At 52.9% G+C, this 21,474-nt stretch overlaps 8 protein-coding genes across 8 annotated transcripts; 5 read left to right on the top strand and 3 right to left on the bottom strand.

Annotated features, from left to right (window-relative positions):
• Window positions 1–1,759: 1,759 nt before the first annotated feature.
• BU25DRAFT_480934 (aldehyde dehydrogenase) lies at window positions 1,760–3,368 on the top strand (the record flags this gene model as incomplete). The annotated part of the gene is made up of 4 exons (XM_033711071.1): window positions 1,760–2,262; window positions 2,311–2,696; window positions 2,743–3,216; window positions 3,268–3,368. 4 exons carry the CDS (start codon window positions 1,760–1,762, stop codon window positions 3,366–3,368), a joined length of 1,464 nt encoding a protein of 487 aa, XP_033556514.1.
• A 1,063-nt stretch (window positions 3,369–4,431) lies between these two features.
• Window positions 4,432–5,685, top strand: BU25DRAFT_378199 (protein transport protein BOS1). The gene is made up of 3 exons (XM_033704165.1): window positions 4,432–4,575; window positions 4,632–4,910; window positions 4,972–5,685. The coding sequence occupies exons 1-3, from the start codon at window positions 4,573–4,575 to the stop codon at window positions 5,455–5,457; spliced, it is 768 nt and encodes a 255-aa protein (XP_033556513.1). The 5' UTR covers window positions 4,432–4,572; the 3' UTR covers window positions 5,458–5,685.
• Window positions 5,686–5,897: 212 nt separating this feature from the next.
• On the bottom strand, window positions 5,898–7,200 carry BU25DRAFT_214778 (uncharacterized protein). The gene has a single exon (XM_033701248.1). It carries the CDS (start codon window positions 7,051–7,053, stop codon window positions 6,217–6,219), a length of 837 nt encoding a protein of 278 aa, XP_033556512.1. The 5' UTR covers window positions 7,054–7,200; the 3' UTR covers window positions 5,898–6,216.
• Window positions 7,201–9,582: 2,382 nt separating this feature from the next.
• BU25DRAFT_452219 (alpha/beta-hydrolase) lies at window positions 9,583–11,492 on the top strand (the record flags this gene model as incomplete). The annotated part of the gene is made up of 3 exons (XM_033709787.1): window positions 9,583–9,916; window positions 9,970–10,795; window positions 10,848–11,492. The coding sequence occupies exons 1-3, from the start codon at window positions 9,723–9,725 to the stop codon at window positions 11,490–11,492; spliced, it is 1,665 nt and encodes a 554-aa protein (XP_033556511.1). The 5' UTR covers window positions 9,583–9,722.
• A 291-nt stretch (window positions 11,493–11,783) lies between these two features.
• BU25DRAFT_463062 (uncharacterized protein) lies at window positions 11,784–12,376 on the bottom strand (the record flags this gene model as incomplete). Its single annotated transcript, XM_033710574.1, has 2 exons — window positions 11,784–11,960; window positions 12,017–12,376. The coding sequence occupies 2 exons, from the start codon at window positions 12,374–12,376 to the stop codon at window positions 11,784–11,786; spliced, it is 537 nt and encodes a 178-aa protein (XP_033556510.1).
• On the bottom strand, window positions 12,017–14,851 carry BU25DRAFT_495227 (uncharacterized protein). Its single transcript, XM_033711840.1, has 2 exons — window positions 14,046–14,851; window positions 12,017–13,998 (listed from the first exon to the last, which is right to left on the bottom strand). The coding sequence occupies exons 1-2, from the start codon at window positions 14,753–14,755 to the stop codon at window positions 12,462–12,464; spliced, it is 2,247 nt and encodes a 748-aa protein (XP_033556509.1). The 5' UTR covers window positions 14,756–14,851; the 3' UTR covers window positions 12,017–12,461.
• A 179-nt stretch (window positions 14,852–15,030) lies between these two features.
• Window positions 15,031–17,081, top strand: BU25DRAFT_463060 (P-loop containing nucleoside triphosphate hydrolase protein; the record flags this gene model as incomplete). The annotated part of the gene is made up of 2 exons (XM_033710573.1): window positions 15,031–15,728; window positions 15,776–17,081. The coding sequence occupies 2 exons, from the start codon at window positions 15,031–15,033 to the stop codon at window positions 17,079–17,081; spliced, it is 2,004 nt and encodes a 667-aa protein (XP_033556508.1).
• A 1,495-nt stretch (window positions 17,082–18,576) lies between these two features.
• Window positions 18,577–21,469, top strand: BU25DRAFT_378188 (nitrate reductase; the record flags this gene model as incomplete). The annotated part of the gene is made up of 3 exons (XM_033704164.1): window positions 18,577–19,001; window positions 19,049–19,307; window positions 19,356–21,469. 3 exons carry the CDS (start codon window positions 18,577–18,579, stop codon window positions 21,366–21,368), a joined length of 2,697 nt encoding a protein of 898 aa, XP_033556507.1. The 3' UTR covers window positions 21,369–21,469.
• Window positions 21,470–21,474: the final 5 nt, after the last annotated feature.

Here is a 21,474-nt window from a genome sequence, read left to right as displayed (position 1 = left end):
CAGTTACGCGCTAGCTGGGGCTAAGCGCGCGACGCGAGGGCTGAGGGGTAACGCTAGTCCAGGGTGGAGTCTTACCCTCAGGAGATGAACACGGCATACATGTACCCTCTATAACAGATCATTCGCATTGGTCTTCTTGGTCCTAATCGGTGGCAGGTTGCCAACGGTAGTGTCGACATGGTATTTTGAATGTGCTGATGGTGGAGTGGAGGAACGGTCGATGTTTCTTCCACTCCCACAGGCATTCCTGTTGGAAGGTAGTTTCCACGGGTGCCTATTACCTGATTGGGCTAGTCTGTTTACCTACTTAGCTGCGTCCCTCGACGTCTGATAACCAAAACAATAACACACACCAAAAATCTTTACTTTCAATAATTCCCATCCACCCAGTCAACGGCAACCGGCATCAATGGCGGAAAAGCAACGGAGACGTCACCATTTCCGCCCACAAGTTTATGACGGTCCGACATCCGTCTGGATCTTTCAGCTACATCCGGAGCGGAGGCCAGTAATCGTGAGGTTTACCTCAGCAAACCTTGGCAATTCGCAGTCTGTCGCTCGGAGCGGCTAGCGTTTCTCGCATCCCTCTGCCGACATTCACCCAGCAAGACTCACAGCAGCAGCGCAACCGAAGTTCGACCACGGAAGCTGAAAGGCACGTAGTGCAGGACGTGATGTCTTTATTTCTCCAGGCCAGGTGCGGGGCGCTGGGTATAAAGTGGCCCTGGTGGACCCATTGATGCCCAGTTGACTTTGTCCTCTCCTGCACTCATGTGCGCGCTTCTATATTCCACCTCCCCAGAAGTAGACTGCTCTGGTCCATTGCTGTATCGTCATTTGCAAACACGTTGCCAACCAACACCGCCACGGTGACGCCTGTGACCAATTCCTCCTTCATCAAACCGGGGATCGGAGTCGAAATCCAGCGGAACCCAAGAAGACATCGAACAGGTGGCTCAACATCGATTTCGATCTCATGGAGACCGGAAAAAGTACCATCAACAAAGCCCGCGGAGGGTAGGTCTGGCATACCTTCGAGCAATAGTGCGTACAGCACTAACTCTGTGCAGCGAGCCAAGTGTGTTTTCTGAGCGCTGGGCGGGCGTCAAGCAGCGCATGAAGACTCGTCGAGAAGCTAAAGCCGAACGCATATGGACGAAAGAACAAATACGAGCTATACAGCGCGATACACCGGCCTTTGCAGTCCTCGAAGGTGTGAGTCCGGACAACGAAGAACCATAGCCATACATCAATTTTCGTGCGAAGATGCTGCAGTAATCTTGAGCTATCATCTGAAATCAATGCGCAAATGTTCGAGTGTATATCTAGTACTGCAGCACGTGACTTGTTAATTCATCGACTTTGTGGGATATTATCAATGACGTATGGCCTAGGGCACGAATACTCGTATATGCCAGACTAACACAAGGTACATGTAGGTTCGCGCCGAAGCGAATCTTGGCCGACCCTATCGTTAAGAAGACGAGGTAATGACCGATCACACGAGTAAACGAGACACCGAGATGACAGCAAAGCAGCAAGAACGCTCAGAACAAATACTGCGTGCAACGGGGCCAAGCCGGTCTACGGAATACAGCTGCGGGCTTTCGTTAATGTTCTAACATGGCACAACGTTCAATAAATGGTATAAAAGGCACTTCAACTTGCTGACCACACCCATTAATCAAGTCTCAGAGCCCGCCGACAGACTACGATCTGAGCACTTCTACACATATTCACAACTCTTCAATACGTCACAATGGTCTTCTTACCCGACTTCAGAAGCAAAGATGGCCTTCCAGTGGTTCCCATCTACATGAATGGATCACCTCAATCCTTTGACTCGGCAACCACCACCTTGTTCCCTGTCATCAACGCAGTATCTGATACCATCATCCACTACGCCGTCTCCGCTGCTCCTTCTTCCGCCATTGCGGCATGCGATGCAGCATCCGACGCCTTTCAGACATGGCGCAGGACCACTCCGACCTACCGTCGCACCCTGCTCGTCAGAGCAGCCGATGTCGTTGAAACCAAGATGCAAAAGATTATGCAGGCACAGATCAGCGAAACGAGCTGTCCTAACGAGTTTGCAGCTATCAATGTGAAAGGTGGTGTGGCGAACATGAGGGAGATCGCTGCTGCGACGAGCGAGCTGAGGGGTACGGTGCCGCAGAGGAGTACGCAGCCGGATGGTGAAGAGGTCGAGGGATTGACAATTGTGATTAGGGAGCCAGTTGGTGTTGTCCTTGTTATTCCGCCGTAAGTGCGCTATCTTAGTTGAATCAAGAAAAATCTAACGTGGTGCAGATGGAATGGTGCAGTCGTACTGCCCTTGCGGGCTATCAGTCAAGTGCTTGCTGCTGGATGCACAGTCGTGCTCAAGGCCTCTGAGCTCTGTCCGAAAACACACCACTTGCTAGTGCAGTGTTTTGAAGAAGCTGGCATCCCAAAGGGCGTTATCAATGTCATTCAAGCGAGACGTGAAGATGCCGCGGAAGTGACTGAAGCTGTCATTGCGCACAAAGCAGTAAGGAAAGTCGATTTCATTGGCAGTGGTGCAGTTGGAAGCCAAATCGGTCAAGTGTGCGCGAAGCATCTGAAGCCAATTTTGATGGAGCTTGGTGGTAAAGGGCCGGCGATCGTTCTCCAAGATGCGGACCTACATAAAGCAGCGTTCTTATGCGCTATGGGTGGTAAGCATCTCCATTCAAGTAAAGTAGTACATACTGACATCTTCAGCTGTTGCTGATCACGGCCAGCTCTGCTTTTCAACCGAGCGCATCATCGTACACAAGTCCGTCTACGACAAATTCATCGACGTCTTGAAAGCAACTTTCTCCAGGTTTCCCGCAGCTGGCGATGCAGTCTCGAAGCAGTCAGCGCAGCATGCATACGATGTTTTGGTCGATGCCAAAGAGAAAGGAGCTAATTTCCTCGTGGGTGGACCTGAGTTCTTGAGCGCAACCAGCCTCAAGCCTACCATCGTCACGAATGTGTCGTATCATGCTCGAGTTCGAGACGAAGAAACGTTTGGGCCATCGGTGTCGGTCTATGTCGCTAAGGATGACGACGATGCTATCGCAATCGCAAACGATTCCGCGTATGGATTAAGTGCGGCGGTGCATAGCGGAAGCTGGGAGCATGCGTACAAAGTTGCGAGGCAGCTTGAATATGGTCAGGTGTATATCAACAACATGACCACTGGAGATTCTCGTAAGTGTCTAGCTAGTGAGTTCTACACGCTTGGCTGATATTGGCTTGTAGCGGGCGCTCCTATCCGTGGTGTGAAGGGCTCCGGATGGGGCCAGTCGAACTCGATATGGGGCATCCATGAGTTCAGTGTTGAGAAGACTCTGGTGAGTTGAACTTGAACGGCATCAACATCATTGCTGGCTGATCGACCACACAGTATTTTGAGAGCGACGCTATGGCTATGTTACGTCCAAATTGAGAGTAAGATGACTGTATGTAGAAGCGAGCTCTAATTATGTGTTCTAGATGAATAATTGGGCAGCCTCTGATTGATCGATCATGGTTAGGTTGTGCTGTGCCGACATATATGCAGAGTCAAAGCGCATCTCTCTTGACTTGTACTCAATATCGAGAAATCGCACTCACATCGCGTACTGGTCTGACATTCCCAGATAAGTTCAGCAGCGTGAAAGTGTAAGGTCTTTGGAGACAATATTCTCTCCTGAAAGCCCAAGCACGCATATCCACATGTTGAGCACTGTTGATCGTATTTATGTGTGAACTTAACCGCGCAGGTCCGATGCAATACTTTCGTTTCCCAGCATGCCTTTCCGGCTTTCCCGCGAATTAGACGAAGTCCGGAGTGTAATGGAGGCGAGCCAGTCCTTGATCATCAATAGATTCTAGCAGGGTACAGTCCCACTGATCCACGAAAAGACTTCTCTTTGAGTTCGTGGAAGACGAGGCGGCAATGGTGAAAATGGCGTTGAAGTAGACTCCGGCCATTCTCCCTCACTCGATCTCCCAGTCGCTGGCGGAGTCTTGTATGATACTCAAGCTGTTGATCCACAGGAAGCGGACATTCAAGGCCCAACAAAGACGTTTCGCATCCTTGAAACAAACAGGCAGGTTGCTTCATGGAACGTTCGATGAAGTCGTCGTTAAGTACTCATCATCAGTACCCCAACAATATGTCAAAACCACGTATGGCCCAGCATAGCCTATTATCTGGGCTAGCCTTACATCATCAGGATTTCCGAAAAGATCGAGGACTCGTTTGGAAAGAACGTGATTGGCTGCAGCAAACAAGGAGTGTGACTCTGAGCGCACTCTTTCAACCATCTGTTGACCCATGACGCGGCATGCGCTACATCGATTTTGCCAGGTGTAGAGAGGTGGGATTCTGAACTAATCCATCCTGGGATTAGTCGATTACCGTTCGCGAGCGTTGAACTTCGCGATGATGCAATGTGTCAACACAGAAAGTCTGCATACAAGGCTACCACAACGCATTGAAGAAGACAACTGTCAATCTGGAGCTTAACTTGACTTCGCGTCAGCGACCTCTAGCAGATCCGTTTGCGCGCAAAGTACGCTATGGTATGTTGACAATCACTGCATCCCTCCACAAACGCGCATCTAATATGTTGCAACAGAATGCATTGTTCAACTCTGCCTTACGGCAGTCTACACAGATTCGCAAAGATCTAGACCAATTTGCCGATAGCGCAGCGCCCTCTCCACAATTGCAAGCCCAGCTCAACGCCTCTTTAGCGACCTTTACACGCACCATCGACGACTATGGCAAGCTTGCAAAGCAGGAACCAGTACAGACGAAACAGGAGAAAGCGTTCGAAAGGCTAAAGAACTTCCGGCGCGAGCTGGATGAGTATCGTGAAAGCTTCAAGCGGATAAAGAGCGTGAATGAGGAGATTGTATGTCTTAACCACTGCTTGGTTGATTATATCGAATGCTTGTAACTAAACAAGACTACAGCGAACGACCGAAGCACGCACAGAACTGCTAGGTCGCCGTCCGCATCACGCCGCTACACCAGAAAACCCTTACGCACAGTCCAACATCAACGCCAACGCCAACACACACTCGCCTTTCGCACCCTCACAGCCGTACAACGCCAATGCTCCATACCGACCGAACCCATATTCCGCCGGTACGCAACAGGGTGGCGACTACGATCGAGAAGGCCACGTGCTGCGCGAGAACACGTTCTTCAACCAGACATCGAACCAACTAGACGAATTCCTCGACCGGGGTCGAGCCGTGTTAGGAGACCTAGGGCAGCAAAGGGAGATGCTGAAGGGCACACAGAGGAAGCTGTATAGTGTCGCTAACACATTGGGCATCAGTGGTGATACCATTAGGATGGTAGAGCGGAGGGCGAAGCAGGACAAGTGGATCTTCTATGGCGGTGTGGTTATTTTCTTTGCGTTTTGCTGGTTGGTGATCTACTATCTGCGATGAGGCGATGGCAGAGAACAAAAGGAAAGATGAAAGCGCACCTGTGGGGTAACAGCCCTACTATCTTCTGATGCGGAGCATGTGTACACATTGTTAGGTTTAGCGAGGCGTATGGCGTACAGATGTCATGGCTAAAGCGTATCAAATTATTCTCCATGGCTGCTCGACAGTATTCTCAAGGAGCAGGGACTGAAGAGCGATTAGCTACACGATCAAGTAAGCACACGCGGTTCTTCTCAATACGAAGACTAAAAAGCTAAATGTTGCAGTCAAGTCGTTCTTTGATAACATAGAGTCGTTGATGCATCGTGCCGATGTGCAGGGAAGTCGCACTTACCTTACCTTACTAGCTTTGTTTACTCGGCATGGCAAGATTATCCCCACTCGCCAGCCTTCACACCCACCAATGTTGACATGAGAGAAGTAAGCACATTGCATTGTGTGTCGACTTGTTTATCTTCAGCAAAAACTGACAAGAATGTAATAGATACTCCTACACATCCAACCCTCCGATTCCTGAAAGAATAAGACCACGGATGAACAATGAAAGGTGCTCGCTCGCTGCATGCTCTCGTGCTCCGCCCAAACGTCAATCAATATGCCACGACGATCTGAGAATCAGACTCAGTCGATCCTTTAACAAGCGTCACTGCGAGACGGTATCGTCGAATCCTGGTCTACCTTCCGCCTAGCCCTGACCGTTGTTGCCTACTTAACAGCCACGTCGATGCCACTGAGCACTCAACCGAAACCACAAACTCCTTAACAACGATGCCTCAAATCGTCAACATCGCGTTGCAGTCTGGCCAACTCGAATGCTTGCATGTGCTGTTGCAAGTGAAGCGCATGTAGGTCATGTCTCGGACTTATCAGCGGAGAGTTGTAACCAGTGCGTGGGTACGGTGGCAAGTCAATGAAGCTTGGCCTTGAAAACGGCGGTACCGACAACCTTCGCACAGGGAAGTCGCCGGGCGCAATGAGCTGAAGTTGACTTCGTCCTTGGCTGTGGTCGTGGGGGACCCTTTCGTGAAACAACCTGAGTATGTCCGCGACCCATGAGTGGTGCGGACCAGGCCTTCGCCATTCTTCAAACATGGGTGGACCAAGGCTTGCAACTTGACGAAAAGCCTTGTGTAATTTGTCCTCAGGTACCAGACCCTCGAGTTGCTGCAGACCGAGACACCACTCAGTCAACAGAAACGATTTCTCTTCATCGACGATATCAGTTCCTTTCTTGCTAAAGAATCGTAGCAGGGCTCCAGCAAGCTCGTCCGAGTTGGTGCGACGCGCCACGTAGCAGAATACCAGAAATCGAGATCGGCTGCGATACAAGCCTTGACCTCCGTTCGACTCCAAGTCCTTGGTCAAGTTTCCCCTCATCCTGGTCACCAACTCATCTCCGCGATCGCCACCAAAATCGTACTCTTCCAACCTTGCTGCGTCTTTCAACTCACCCAGAAATTTTCTGATGTCAGCGTCCGAGAGGTAGATGCCGCAACGGCCCAGCTCGCGGTTGATGAAGTCCATCAGTTCTCCATTATCGATTTGATCGGCCCAGGCGTTCCAGTAACCGAAGTTCGGAAACGGGCGCGGCATCATTTTGAACTGTTCTTATGTGCGACAGATCGTTTGTTTCGGACGCCTGAAAGTTGGAGCGCGAACCAGTCCTGAGTTCTTTGTGAAAATTACCAAGTTGGCGGGTCAATTTGAAATTGTTTGATTTTGCTGATTGAAAGTCACAGGACGTTAACCTGAACAGTGCTGGCTGTCGGTTCTATATACGTTCCTATCGATCACTCAGCCCTTTTCGATGCGCTTTCGGCCGGCGATCGTCATTGGGTCGGGCACACCGGACTGGTGGCACCCAGGAAGTTTGCTCTTCAAAGTCGGTGAACCTTCGCAGATCATGAGCTGCCAATCAATGTTTGTCACCGGTTACCGTGGAATAAGTGCCACCCAACCATTCCTGTCGATATCTCGCCTTGATTATCCAGAGCATTCGACGAGTTTCAAACAGTGACAACCCGTCACTCTTCACAAGGATTACCCGGGCACAGTGCCTATCACGACCGGTTCATGGTCGTCCAGACATGACCCAACAGTTTGAGAGGCATGGACTAGACAGTATGCGGTATGCCGAACGGTTCGGTGGTATCGAATCTGGGCCCCTACAATGTTCACCATCAATGGAGAATCACATATGCCTTCTTTTACTGAATGGCCGTCGAAACATGACACCTCCAGTATTTTCACAAAAGATACGCAGTTTTTTCTGATCCTGAGTTTCGTTCCATCTCTCATGGTCAAGTGAACCGTGGAGGACTTGGCCTTTTGCGCGCAAGTCAGCTCCTCTCCGCTTTGAGATCCATGCTGCTGACGAACGAAGCACGTACAAAGCAATGGCAGGACTAGCACCTCGCGGTGTCCAAGGGCAGTGCATCATATCGTCGAGAGCTTCCAGTCAAGTCGATCGAGAGAGTGTACAGCAGGTTCACGCGACCAAGTTGTCGCCACTGCACTCAATTCCGCCGTACAGCACTGAGCACCAGCTGTGGGGTTCGGCTGATCAATCAGACCACCTCAGCCACAGAACGTGATGAGATATTATTCACATCACGTATCACCGCGAGATCACCAGACAAACAGTCGTGTCCACAAGCTGTGGTACCTTCCACAATCGTGTACCTTTGAATTGATTGATTGGTTCAATGTCCTATGTGAGTCTGAGACTATGGAAGACGAGAGGAGCAGTAGCTCCTCTGGTAATGCAAGGTTTAGTTACAGGAGTTTGGGGTCTATGAAAGTACAAGGGATGATGAGGGCTTTTGCCGTACGCAAAGCTGCTAGAAAATGAAAGTCTGCAAAACAAACAAACAGAGGAAAATACCTGCAGTGGTGCAGTGCTAGGGCATCCCTATGCCAGGTCTTCTGTGTGCTGTGCAAGATGCCATTTGCGTGTGCCCGCCTTGGTCTGCTGATGAAAATCAGAGTAGCCTTGATGTCTTCTTTTATGTGGAGAAGCAGAGGCATCAACTGCATTTCCCTAAACTATCCTGGAGGATTTTCCGATCTTGCTTGAGCCACTTGCAGCTCAAGAGGACGTGTGCTGGGTTCTGTTTGGCTCCACAGCTGCAGAATGGGTGGCCTGCTTTGCCAATCTGGAACAAGTATGCCTTGTTGTATCCATTGTGTACATATGAAAGTTAGGTTAAATACAGAAGGCTAGCACTAGTTGACTGCAATGATTGGTACGGGGGGTATCCTTCCCCATCCATCGAGGCGTCCACGATTGCGCCGATACCCGGTAGCCACATGGCTATGTAAGAAGATAGCGTCCTGCTTACACAATGTCTAGAAACTCCACCATAACATGCACACTCTGTAGCCTGCTAGACGCTATTTAGCAAGAAGCCAATGGGTCACAAGAACATTGGAAGCCTCACTTTGACGATTGGACAGCTATTGTCAATCACAATCAACAAACGGACAGCAACTCACCGACATCTCGAATAGCACAAGCGATACGGGAAGTCGCTTTGTGTCGGTAGGTGATTACGCATCACAATGGATTTGAGCAACGTAAGACTGCAGGCCAGTAGGGAGCGACATGATCAGAGACTAATACCATTATTCCCAAATAGCAACGAGCCTTCATCGGCGGTATCTAGAACCCATTTTGCGCAGAGAACACATTTCATGACTAAAGATGAGGTCGGCTTGGTAGTCTTTGTTAGCCCTTTTCTCACCTCCGTTCGCCCATTCTTGAGGGCGGCTACTTCACCTCGTCGACTGCAAGCCAGCAAAAATGTTCTACCCACCTATCTATACGTCTTAAACGCTCCTAGATAGTTTTTGCTCTCGAACTGTTGGTACGTAGTTGATTATGTCTCGATTCCAGTCGCTTTTTTCCTTGAGTGAGCGTCCTGTTCAATATTCGACACTCTTCACACCCAGACACATCCTCATGATGTGAAGAGAACAAAGAGAGTTGTACCTGCCATCCACGCACAAATCTTGTTCAGATCACGGAGCATGTCCGGCTAAACGGAATCTCGGGCCTCGTTTCCAACATCTGACATCCAACGTTCGTCCGACACATCCGCCCTTTGACTGTTGACGCCCTTTTGTCGACTCTATCACCTCTTGAGCTGAGCCACAATCTGTCTTGAGATCAAAGCTCACCAACATTGCAATTGAAACCGTGGAATTCTGCCTAAACATCGAGACAACATACAAGCACAAAAAACAGCAATAGCAAATCTACAAATATGATACTGGACAAGTCAGCCGCGCGAACATTTACATTCCACCATGCGGAGCTCGGCTCACTGACTGGTCTTGTTACACCAGACAATGTGGTCCAGTTTCGAGCTGTGCCATATGCCACGATCCCGGCACGCTTCAAAAGGTCAATTCTTTTGGGCAGCCTTCCAGAAAGCGACGGTGCTTATACAGAGCATGGGTATGTCTATACCAAGATCGTCTTCCCAAAAAATGTCTTACTGACACCGCCAGATATGCATGCCCTCAAACCTTCCCTCTCAGAGAAGCCGACGGCGGCCCTTTTCCCGGCGACCCAGTGGAACCAGCATCAGACGAATTCGAATGCCTCCTTCTCCAGCTCAACATACCTCTCGCCATCTTACATACTCCTTCTACCGCAAAGCTACCTGTCCTCGTATACATCCACGGCGGCGGTTTCGTCCTCGGCAAAATCGACGAGCAGCACAGCACAGCCCTCATGGTCGAGCAATCAATCCTCGACACCCAGCCCATCATTTCCGCAAGCATCCAGTACCGTGTCGGTGCACTTGGATACTTACAGACCCCTGAGCCTGGGAATGCGAATCTTGCTCTCAACGATCAACGGAATGCGCTGCGCTGGATTCAGAAGTTCATTGGCGGGTTTGGGGGCGATAAACAAAGAGTGACAGTGTTTGGAGAGTCGGCAGGTTCGATGTCGATTTGTGCGCATATGCTTTCGCCGCCGCCGACTGAGGGGCCGCTGTTCCAGAGGGCGGTTTTGATGTCGGGAATTATTGGGCCGGCGACTGTGCCTGTGCCGATTGAGGTGGCGGAGCAGCGGTATGAGGCTTTCTTAGCTAAGCTGGGTATCGAAGAGCGCGGGGATGCCGGATTACAGAAGCTGAGGGAGGTGGACATTGACACACTGGTGGCTGCGTCCACAGCGCTGGGTGATGAGGGCGGCCTGTGGCTGCCCGTCCAGGATAGAGAGTGGTTTGGTGAGGACGCGGCATCCGTGACTTGGGATAGGATTCCTGAGCTCATTGGGAAGTGCGAGTGGGTGAAGGATATCGTGCTGGGGTGTACAAGCTTCGAGGTAAGTCTCCTTCATACGCCAACAAAACTCCAGAAACTCACTTGCCGAACAGGGCACCACGATGATGTCTCGCTACGCCGGCATCACACCCTCGGCCTTCCTATCCAGCATCAAGACGCAGCTCGGCGCGCACAGTGCTGAGATCATCAGCCGCGCCTACGCCATCACGCCCACCATGGACCAAAACCTTTTTTTCACCCCTCTCCTCCGCTGGGTCGGCGACGCTATCTTCGATGCTCCAACGCACATGCTCGCTCAGTACCTCTCCACCAAGACTACCAAAAACGTCTACCGCTACATCTTCGACGTCCGCAACCCCTTCCCCAACCACGCCCTCTACCAACAGCCCCACCACTGGGTAGACATATACTTCGTCTTCAAAGCGCACCAATTCCGCTTTCCCTCCCAGCGACTCAAGGACATATCAACGCGGCACGCTCAACTCTGGATCAACTTCACTCACGGCAAAACACCGTGGGGCGAGTACAAATACACAGGCAAAGGGGACGAGGTGCTGATGGTCGTTGATGAGCGGGAGGGCTGGGTGGAGAGGAGTGCAGAAAGGGTGGAGAGGGATCTGGAGTGGGGATGGGGGAGGTGCGAGGAGCTTGTGAGTGCTTGGCAGGAAGGGGGGATGAAGGGGGAGTGGTGGAGTTGCTTGGAATTGGAATGTTTGAGCGGGGTGAAGAAGACGTGAGAGCTTGACTCGAACGTGATTGTTTTGGAATAGCACTGGTTACAATGTACACGGTGAGGTGATTGAATATGTGGCTACGAGTCTTTCAGCCCAGAGAGGGGTATGTAGCAGGACTCTTATATCCCTTCTTACCCACTGCTCTTACGCCGGAGATGACGTTGTCCTTGCTGAGGGGCAGAGTTGCGCTGCCTACTTTCCCTACGTCGAGCATATGCGTCCACAGCGGATTAATAACCAGCCGCCAAACAACCTCATGGCTCGCCACATTTGGATCCTGACTCACAACCCACTTCAACCCCCATCCTTATCCAACACCGTCGTATCAACAGTGGCATTCCTCGGCCACCTAGGTGCCTCGCTCATACTCCAGAGCGTTGCCAAGTTGACCTTACCAACGCGCGTAGTGAAGTCAAAGTCCACAAACTCAATCAAGTCGCCGTACACAGTCCCATTCTCAGTGCGCAGGTCCTGGTGCCGGTGTGCGAAGTTCTCATTCGGCTCGGTATATCGGATCGCGGGATGACCAGCTGCAAGGAAAGGGCGAGTGGTCGAGACGGTAGATGATGGCGACGTTCCGCGAGTTCCCACGTGGGACTGTCGTTTTCACCACCGATCTGCAGACGGCGCACTGCTACTGTCGTGTTCTCCGAGGGAGCAGGTCCTTGTGCAAAGGCGCGGATTGTGAAGGGGTCTTTCTGCCCACTATCGCCGGTCAAACTTCCAACGAGATCGCAACTGAGCATGCCTTCGACGTTGACGGAGGCATTGCGGAGCGCGTTGGCGAAGAAAGTGCTGCCGTAAAGGTTCTGCTCTTCACCAGCAAAGGCGCCGAGGATGATTGTTGACCTGGGCTGGCGGGTGGATAAGATGTGGGCGAGTTCCATAGCGATGGCTATGCCGGAAGCATCGTCGTTAGCACCAGGGACGTCGGCTTCATAGTTCAGCACGGCAGTAACACACGGGATCCTTTCAAGTCTCCCAATCCATCGCATCCTGAACATCGCTATTCTGCGGAACCTCTGTGTTCTCGACCGACTGCGCAGGCACGTCTGCATCCATGTCGTCGTCAGATCCGGAGAGATCAGACTTCGCACTATCACTGTGAATGCCAGAGGCATGGTTTTGCATAGCTGCATAGGTTCGAGGGTCTCGAACACGTAGTTCCACCACCCCGGTGAAATTGTGTTTTGTTTGCTGTGGGCTCCCAGACGCAGTCGACGATGCGTCCGAATCGGTATTGAGGCGGCTGGCAGGTGTCGTTTTGCGCGGTTGCTGATTAGCGGCAAATCTGGCAGACGGAACTGGAGTTTGGTGTTCTTCCCATGTTGCATGGTACTCCGTCCAATTGCGCCAGTCATCCGCACTCGTAACGAAGTTTTCCAGGCCATCATCGGAATCGACCTCGGATCCATCACCGTGGGGCGACTTCTGCTTAATTGTAGTAGTGAAGCCAAGGAGGTTACAGAGCGCTTCCTCCTCTCGTCGACTGGCTTCCTGGTCGAATTGTTCCAAAGTCTGTTTCCCGCGTACATGGTCTTGAGTCGCTTCTCCAGGCTCAGCACTCGAGGATCGATCGATAGAGTCTCGAATCTGGTGTTTCACAGAATCCGTGAGCTCCTCGTCTCTGTCATCAGATGATGCAGAATCGGACCCTGCAGCGTCATCCTCGGTTTCAACGTCCGAATCCGAGTTGGACAAAGAGAGATGTTCCATCGGAAGAGGCGTTCCGTGGCGAGCAGCTCTTTGTCTGAATGCTTTCTCGTCCTCCGAATCTGCAGCAGACCCAGTAGCACGCGCATCACTGGCTGATGGCGCAGTCACTGCATCATAGAGCCCCAAGATCTGCTCAGCTTGATCCCATGAGATCTCACGTTGCTTGATCTTGAACCTCGTGGTCCGTTGTTCGTCGAAGACTCGCACGTTACAACGCCTTGCAGCACCTGTCCACTGCGAACGCCCGTTTCTCTTCATCCCAAGGACGTCGATTGCGGACAGCACGTCTCTTGTCTTTACGAGAGGCATCACTCCTTTCTTTGTGCGGCGGCGCTGGGAGCGAAGACGCGAAGTGGCCTCTAGGATGGCTGTCTGCATCAAGCGTTTGGTCACGGAGACGGCAAGAGCGTGAAAGTCATTGAACGCTGTACGCAGGATTGAAGGCTCTGGTACTTGCTCGGAAGCATACGCGGACCAGTGGGGCCACGGCGACGGTAGGTCAGGCGAGCGATTCATGAACAGATCTTTCGAGAGGGAGAGCATGTTCTCGGCATGCAGCAAGCTGGCTTGGGGAATGGCTTGTAGTATCTGTGACTGGGCGGGGATACCTGGTTGAGGAGCTTGGTCTTGCGCCTCCTCCATTGTCGGTGCCTGCGGCGTAAGATCGACAGAGAGCACGTTTCGCTTGGAACGCTTGTACTTGCATGCCACCTTTCTCTTCAACCGTGCACAGTTGGTGCAAGGTACTTTGCGGTCGCAGCGTATCTTGTGATGCTTGCAGCGCACACAGGAGCTGTGCGCGAGTTAGCAGACGCCGACGTCAAGGTTGCGTGAACATACCCTGTAATGCCCGGACCCGCGTGCGGCGTGCCTGGCTCAGCTGGCGTCGTTGGACGAGTGGACGCAGCCCGAGAGGGGCCGTTTATTGCAGCTTCCATGTCTTCAGCTACAGCCGGCGTGATGAGCCAGTAGTCGCCGCAACGCTTCTGCTCCTCGGACACCTCCCACTGCTCCTGATACCAAGCCAGTGCTTCGGCCATGACGTCGAGCTCCTCTGTGCACTCTTGCCCGACTTCGATCGCCGCGGGGATGTCGCGCAACGTCATGCCCACGTCCCTGTGCTCGACGGCTGCATCTTCTAGCAGGAGCAGCAGCTCGCGTGTCTCGGTGACGGTCTTCGTGCCGATGGCCTGCGCTATGCCTGCAGCGTCGTCCCTGCCAAGCCTTCCGAGGGCCGCAAAGAGAGTCGCCTGCTCCTTGCCAGACCAGACGGACGCGCCATATTGTGTGGCATAGTGCTGCAGACCGTCGGTGGACTCAAAGCGGGCAGCTGCACGGCTCACGTCTCCGTTGAAGAGCACGCGGTAGGCATCGCTGTACTTGCCCTCGAGGTAGTACTTGCGGACACGGGAACGCTCAGCTGACTCGATTCGACGACGTTTGCGTCGAGTCCCTGGGGTGCGCGACTGTCGGCGGGAGGCTGCTCGAGCCTGCTGAGGCGCGTCGTTGGCACTCGAAAGCTCTTGGGCCGATTCGTCTCCCGAGCTCATCGTGGTCGTCGGGTGGACTTGCTCCGAGTGTTCGCCGGCGAGAGCACTTCGGTGTTCGGCAGTGTTTGCGGGGTGAATGCGGCCATGGTGAATGCTGGAAGGCACGCTGCAACCTGGAGGCAGTCGCGAGGCACTTTTTGGTGGGGCCAGTGGACCCTGGGCCTGGACTTGCCGCGGCGGGCGTCATCGAGCGCCATCGAGCGCCATCGAGCGCCATCGAGCGCGTCCAGTATCGTGACTTCGCGACCCCTTCGCTCCTGGGTTGGTATAGCTTCATGTTTCGCGTTCTTCGCCATGCGCCGAGACTTGGTAGGCAGACAGGCCTCGTGTCTGTCCGCACACCCGTCAGATACGCGTCAAGGGCGCGCAAACCTCCAGCAGCTCCTCCTCCCCCATTGCCACCGACAGCCGTTGCGCCGTCGAGGATACAGCTGCGCGAGTACCAGGAAGAATGCATTCAAGCAGTCCTCTCCTACTTGCAGGCAGGCCATAGGCGTCTCGGTGTCTCCCTCGCAACAGGCTCCGGTAAAACGGTCATCTTCACCCATCTGATTGACCGTATACCTGCCGTTCGTGATGCCACCCAGACCCTCATCCTTGCCCACCGCCGTGAACTGGTAGAGCAGGCTGCCCGCCACTGCACCCTTGCCTACCCGGACAAACACGTGGACATCGAAATGGGCAACAGCAGCGCCTCGGGTGCAGCAGACATCACCATCGCCTCTATCCAAAGCATAATGTCTGCGGACAGACTGCAGAAGTTTGATCCATCACGGTATAAGCTCGTGCTCGTAGATGAGGCACACCACATCGTCAGCTCGACCTACCTTGCAGTGCTGGAGCACTTTGGCCTGCGACATGCTTCCGACTGGAGTGGAAGCCATGTTCCTGCCTTGGTCGGAGTGTCTGCCACATTTTCTCGATTCGACGGCAGGAAGTTGGGCTCGGTCATCGATCACATTGTCTACCATCGGTACGTGCGTTCCTCATACTCGTCAGCGTCTTTCCTAACAGGTGCAGCGATTATGTCGACATGATTGAAGAGAATTGGCTCTCTGATGTCATTTTCACCACGGTGGAGATGAAAGCTGACCTGACCAAAGTCGGCTCTGGCGCCAACGGCGACTTCCAGACTGCGGCTCTGTCGAACGCAATCAACACCACAGAGACCAACGAGCTCGTCGTCAAGGCGTGGTCAGCAAAGGCGAAAGGCCGCAATTCGACACTCATATTCTGTGTTGATTTGAGTCACGTCACGAACCTGACGACTAAGTTCCGGGAATATGGCATCGATGCACAATTCGTGACTGGCGACACACCGCCAAAGATCCGCAGCGCCAGAGTAGACTCGTTTCGAAACGGCGAGTTCCCCGTACTCCTCAATTGTGGCGTGTTCACAGAGGGTACGGACATTCCAAATATCGACTGCGTGCTCCTGGCACGCCCGACCAAGTCGCGCAATTTGCTCGTGCAGATGATCGGACGAGGCATGCGTCTGCACAAGGGCAAGAATAACTGTCACATCATCGACATGGTTGCTGCACTAAGCACCGGTGTTGTGTCCACGCCGACATTGTTTGGGCTCGACCCTGGCGAGATGGTCGAGCAGGCGGACTCAAAGAGTATGGCTGAACTGAAGGAGAGAAAGGAGACCGAGAAGCGGCGCCAGCAAGAAGCCGCTGCTCTGAAACAACGGACCCTGTCGAAGAAGCTGCCTGGCGCCATCACCTTCACTGACTACGATTCTGTCCACGATCTCATCGCAGATACGAGCGGTGATCAGTACATCCGCAACCTCAGCCAATATGCATGGGTTGGCGCTGGAGAAGGCAGATTCATACTCACCACCAACAGTGGTAACTACATCATCATCGAGCCCTCCGATACAGCAGAAGGCTGCTTCCGCGCCAAGTACTACCGGAGGCTGCCTCGGACTGAAACCATAAAGAGTCCCTATGCTGCTCCTCGGGTCATCGCAGAAGGCGATTCTTTCGAACATGTCGTGCACGCTGCCGATACATACGCAAAAGGCGTCTTCGAGCACATGTGGATTGCGAAAAACATGCCATGGCGCAGGAGCCCAGCTTCACAAGCCCAGGTTGAGTTTCTCAACAAGACACGGCCCAAGGAGGATCAGCTGAAGCCTTCCGATCTAACAAAGGGCAAGGCAGGCGACATGATCACAAGGCTCAAGCATGGAGTCAAAGGTCGATACGCCAGGGCTTCCTCGAAACAACGTAGTGAGGTGCGGACAAGAGAGCGCGCTCAGACCTTGCAAGAGAAACTCTCCGGTCAGGTTCGGGTAGGGCCTCTGTCACACGTCTGAAGCATCGTACACGCGTCTTCTCGTTGAATTAGCTGCCTGACTCTGCACGCTCAGTCACTGTCGATCGGAGACCTCTGCTGAGTAGGTATAGCAGAATCAGTGGCAGTTTAGCACCAACCGCACCGAGACCGGCTTGATCGCACAGGGTTCCACGTTGACGATTCCGTCAGCAGTGCTTTGGGGCTGTGTACATGAGTTGAAGATACTCACGCAAGTGGCTGCTGATCACAACGCCCATCGTCTTTCGACTTGACCAAGCGTGTCTGGGCAGCAAGCGATGTACACCTCCATCGGCTTCCTCAATTTTGCGTGTTATTGTCGTACACGGACCGGTGAACGAACTATGTTTGGCTGTCCACTACCGTAACCAACCTGATGTCGTTCTAATCTTCTGACCAACTTGGCATCAAGAAGGTTATTGCACCACCAGTTTGGTGTTGTTGATCGCGATACTTCCGGTGCACAGGCAACGTGGTCAAGGCGCCTTGTAGCCGGCGCTTGTTGGTACCCGCGAACACCCGCGGGGAAACATCGACGTTCAGCGCAACTTCGCTTCAAGCAGATCACGTCGTTCCACACAACATCCAACGTCTTATCGTTCGACCCATCTCGACCTCGGCTGCCATGCGCTACCGTGACGGACGTGCGAGACTTCTCCGTAGCACCAAAGCAGTGTGAAAGCCCATCAGCCGCCATAACGAGTGCGCCAGCCCAAGAAGTACGAGGATGAGACGACAGTCGCACAACCGCTTCGCACTATAAGCGCTAGGGTTGCACTCAGTCGCGAGGTTGTGAACCGCCGTGAGGAAGTTTCAGGAGTTGCTCCATCACTCGACGTTCAGGGAAGGGAGGCCTGCAGTTCAAGTATCTCCGCTGAGTGCCTTCAACTTTCATCTGGAATCTGGACCCCCACATGGCCATGAAAGTCAAGGCGCCAAGAACGCTGGTAGCTACATGCGCAACGACCAGGGGCGCTCGCCACACTTCTCGGGCACTAGGCCTGAAACGGTACCAAAGATAAGGATGCATGCCAACCACAGATCAACATACAAAATTGCATTTCTCCAGGTCTTGCTATCTGACACGATGCCGGCATGCGGGATTTGACAATTCGATTTGTGCCCGCGGAGACTCAGTGTCTGTGATCTTGAAACTAGTCGTGGCTTCTCCGCGATCTCGGGTGCTAGAGGACATGATTGAGAAAATGACGAGAGCCGGTGTGTCTAGTCTTACGGTAGGACGATCTGACGACCCTGAGCATCTGTGGTCTCCAGTGATCTCGGTCCAACGCCGTCTGTTACATTTGACTCAATTCTATTCGACGTAGATCTTCCATTCTCGTCTTCTATCTTCATCTTGATATCACTGCAGCGTCTCGCGAGCAACTCTCCACAGACCTCCTTCGCGCGCACAACACTTCCACTGCATGCTTTGTGTTTGATTCTCCGCTCTACACCCATCTTGTATCTTATCAATTTCTTCTTTACAGCACACCATGAGCGAAGCAGCCCAACAAGCGGGAGTCCCTCTTCCTCCACCAACAGAGATTCAGCTCAAAGCACAGGCAGCATCCGTGCCCGTACAATTGCCACCGACACCACCAGAAACAGACTTCGACAGTGATGACAGCAAATCAACAACGTCCACAGCACCAACAGAGCTTGACATCCCTCTACCGCCACCTTCACAGCAGCAACAGGTCCTGGACGTTGATAAGCCAACGCCCGATGCACATGTTCCCAGAGACCCAAGACTCATCCGACTGACGGGTGTGCATCCTTTCAACGTCGAAGCCCCGCTTAGCGACTTGTACAATGAAGGCTTTCTGACAAGTCCGGACTTGTTCTACGTACGAAACCACGGAGCTGTTCCTGAGGTTCAGGACTCGGAGTGTCTGGACTGGGAGTTCTCAGTCGAAGGGTATGTCTGAATAGCAACCTCCACGACAAGTTTCTAACGGAGTATAGTCTCGTCCAGAATCCCTTGAAGATCACATTACGTGATCTGTTGCAAGAGTACGAGAATGTAACATATCCAATCACATTAGTCTGTGCAGGAAATAGGCGAAAGGAGCAGAACGTAGTACGAAAGAGCAAGGGATTCTCGTGGGGCGCAGCTGGTGTGTCCACGGCACTCTTCACAGGTGTTGTTATGAAAGATGTCATCGAGCGTGCAAAGCCTCTGCGAAAGGCCAAGTATGTGTGCATGGAGGGTGCAGACAAACTAGTAAGTAGTTTGCTAGTGGTGCCAACACCATCACTAACAGGGGCATAGCCGAACGGGTACTATGGCACATCTGTCAAGCTGAACTGGGTCATGGACCCGAACAGAGCCATCATGCTCGCTCACAAGATGAACGGCGAGCCGCTAACACCTGATCACGGAAAGCCACTGCGAGCAGTCATTCCCGGACAGATTGGTGGGAGAAGTGTGAAATGGATCAAAAGACTGATCGTCACGGCTGAGCCTAGCGACAACTGGTATCACATTTACGACAACAGAGTACTGCCCACCATGATCGACCCAGATGAGTCGGCAAAGAACCCCCAATGGTGGATGGACGAACGCTACGCTATCTACGATCTTTCGCCCAACGCGGCCATTGCCTTTCCCGCGCATGAGGAGAAGCTAAGTATAGCATCGGCGCCGGAAACCTACAACGTTCGAGGCTACGCCTACAGCGGTGGTGGGCGCCGTGTCACCCGCTGCGAAGTATCCCTAGATAAGGGCAAGACGTGGCGGCTCGCCAACATCGACTACGCAGAGGACCGATACCGCGCATATGAAGATAAGAACCTCTTCGGCGGACGCCTTGACATGGACTGGCGAGAAGCCTCCTTCTGCTGGTGTTTCTGGAACCTCGACATCGCCACCAGCGAATTGAAGGACACCAGCGACATCCTCATCAGAGCCATGGACGAAGCCATGTGCATCATGCCGCGCGACATGTACTGGAGCGTACTTGGTATGTTGAATAATCCTTGGTACCGCATCGCCATCCACAACGAGCACGGCACATTGCGCTTCGAGCACCCTACACAACCCGCCCTCATTCCCGGTGGCTGGATGGAGCGCGTCAAGAAGTCGGGCGGCAATCTGAGCAACGGGCACTGGGGCGAGGCTATCGCTGGCGAGGAGCCCGAGTCCGCCGCAATCGAGGAGGTAAAAGAGATCAAAATGACCAAGGACGGTGTTGACAAGATCATCGAGCTTGATGAGCTGAAACAACACGATAAGGCTGAGAATTCGTGGTTCGTAGTCAATGGCGAAGTCTACGACGGCACGCCCTTCCTAGAAGGCCACCCCGGCGGCGCACAAAGCATCATCAGCGCCGCTGCACTCGACGCTACAGACGAATTCATGGCCATCCACAGTGAGACCGCCAAAGCCATGATGCCGGACTATCACATCGGCACTCTCTCCCCTGAGTCACGCAAGACCCTCGAATCCGGCGAACCAACACTAGAATCCACCGAGCTCCAGCCCGTATTCCTCAACCCTCGCGTCTGGCAAAAAGCCCTTCTGTATTCGAAGAAGAGTGTGAGCTGGGATACGAGAATCTTTACCTTCAAGCTCGATTACGATGAACAGCAACTCGGTTTGCCAACAGGCCAACACTTGATGATCCGCCTGCGCGACCCGGTAACCCGCGAAGCCATCATCCGCTCATATACACCCATCTCCGAAACCAGCAAGACAGGCTACATCGACATCCTGATCAAGGTTTATGGCGACGTACCTGCTACTGCTGACACGCCGGCGAAGGTTGGCGGCAAGATGACCAGAGCGCTGGATGCGATTCCCACGGGGCATTGGGTTGATATGAAAGGGCCTATTGGTAAGTTTGAGTATCTGGGTAGGGGGAAGTGTAGCATCAACGGCAACTCCAGGAGTGTAAAGAAGTTCATCATGATATGCGGCGGCAGCGGTATAACGCCGATCTTCCAGGTCCTGCGCGCTGTCATGCAGGACAAATCCGATCCTACGACTTGTACACTTCTCAACGGCAACAGGCTCATCGAGGACATCCTATGCAAAGAGGATCTGGATGCTTTTCAAAGGAGGAACGAGGATAGGTGCGAGATACTCTACACCTTGACGCAGGGACCGGAGGATTGGCAGGGGTTGAGGGGTAGGATTGCGGGACCGCTGCTCGAGAAGCACTGCACGCAGGCGGAGAAGGGGGATACAATGCTTTTGGTGTGTGGGCCGGAGCCGCTTGAGAAGAGCGTTAAGAGTTGGTTGTTGGGCAATGGGTGGGCGGAGGAGGATTTGCTCTTCTTCTAGGTGGGGATCTGGAAGAACTGAATTTCGGTTTGCAGATGAAGAATGGCGTTTTGTCATGTTTATCTTGGGATGTTCGAAGGCGTATGCCTGGGCTACATGGGCATTC

This window comes from Macroventuria anomochaeta (genome assembly GCF_010093625.1).
Source record: "Macroventuria anomochaeta strain CBS 525.71 unplaced genomic scaffold BU25scaffold_46, whole genome shotgun sequence".
NCBI classification, from domain to species: Eukaryota; Fungi; Ascomycota; class Dothideomycetes; order Pleosporales; family Didymellaceae; genus Macroventuria; species Macroventuria anomochaeta.
The sequence above is the reverse complement of the archived record's forward strand: the minus strand, read 5'-3'. Positions and strand labels throughout refer to the sequence as shown.

What these genes read in the sequence shown, in the direction of transcription:
- BU25DRAFT_495227 (XM_033711840.1), bottom strand. Translation starts at nt 14,755, where the DNA reads ATGAGCTCGGGAGACGAATCGGCCCAAGAGCTTTCGAGTGCCAACGAC. An exon ending in GCGGGTCCGGGCATTACAGG is followed by an intron (nt 13,999 to 14,045) that starts GTATGTTCACGC and finishes ACTCGCGCACAG; the next exon opens with CTCCTGTGTGCGCTGCAAGC.
- BU25DRAFT_214778 (XM_033701248.1), bottom strand. Translation starts at nt 7,053, where the DNA reads ATGATGCCGCGCCCGTTTCCGAACTTCGGTTACTGGAACGCCTGGGCC.
- BU25DRAFT_378199 (XM_033704165.1), top strand. An exon ending in AGAGCGTGAATGAGGAGATT is followed by an intron (nt 4,911 to 4,971) that starts GTATGTCTTAAC and finishes ACAAGACTACAG; the next exon opens with CGAACGACCGAAGCACGCAC.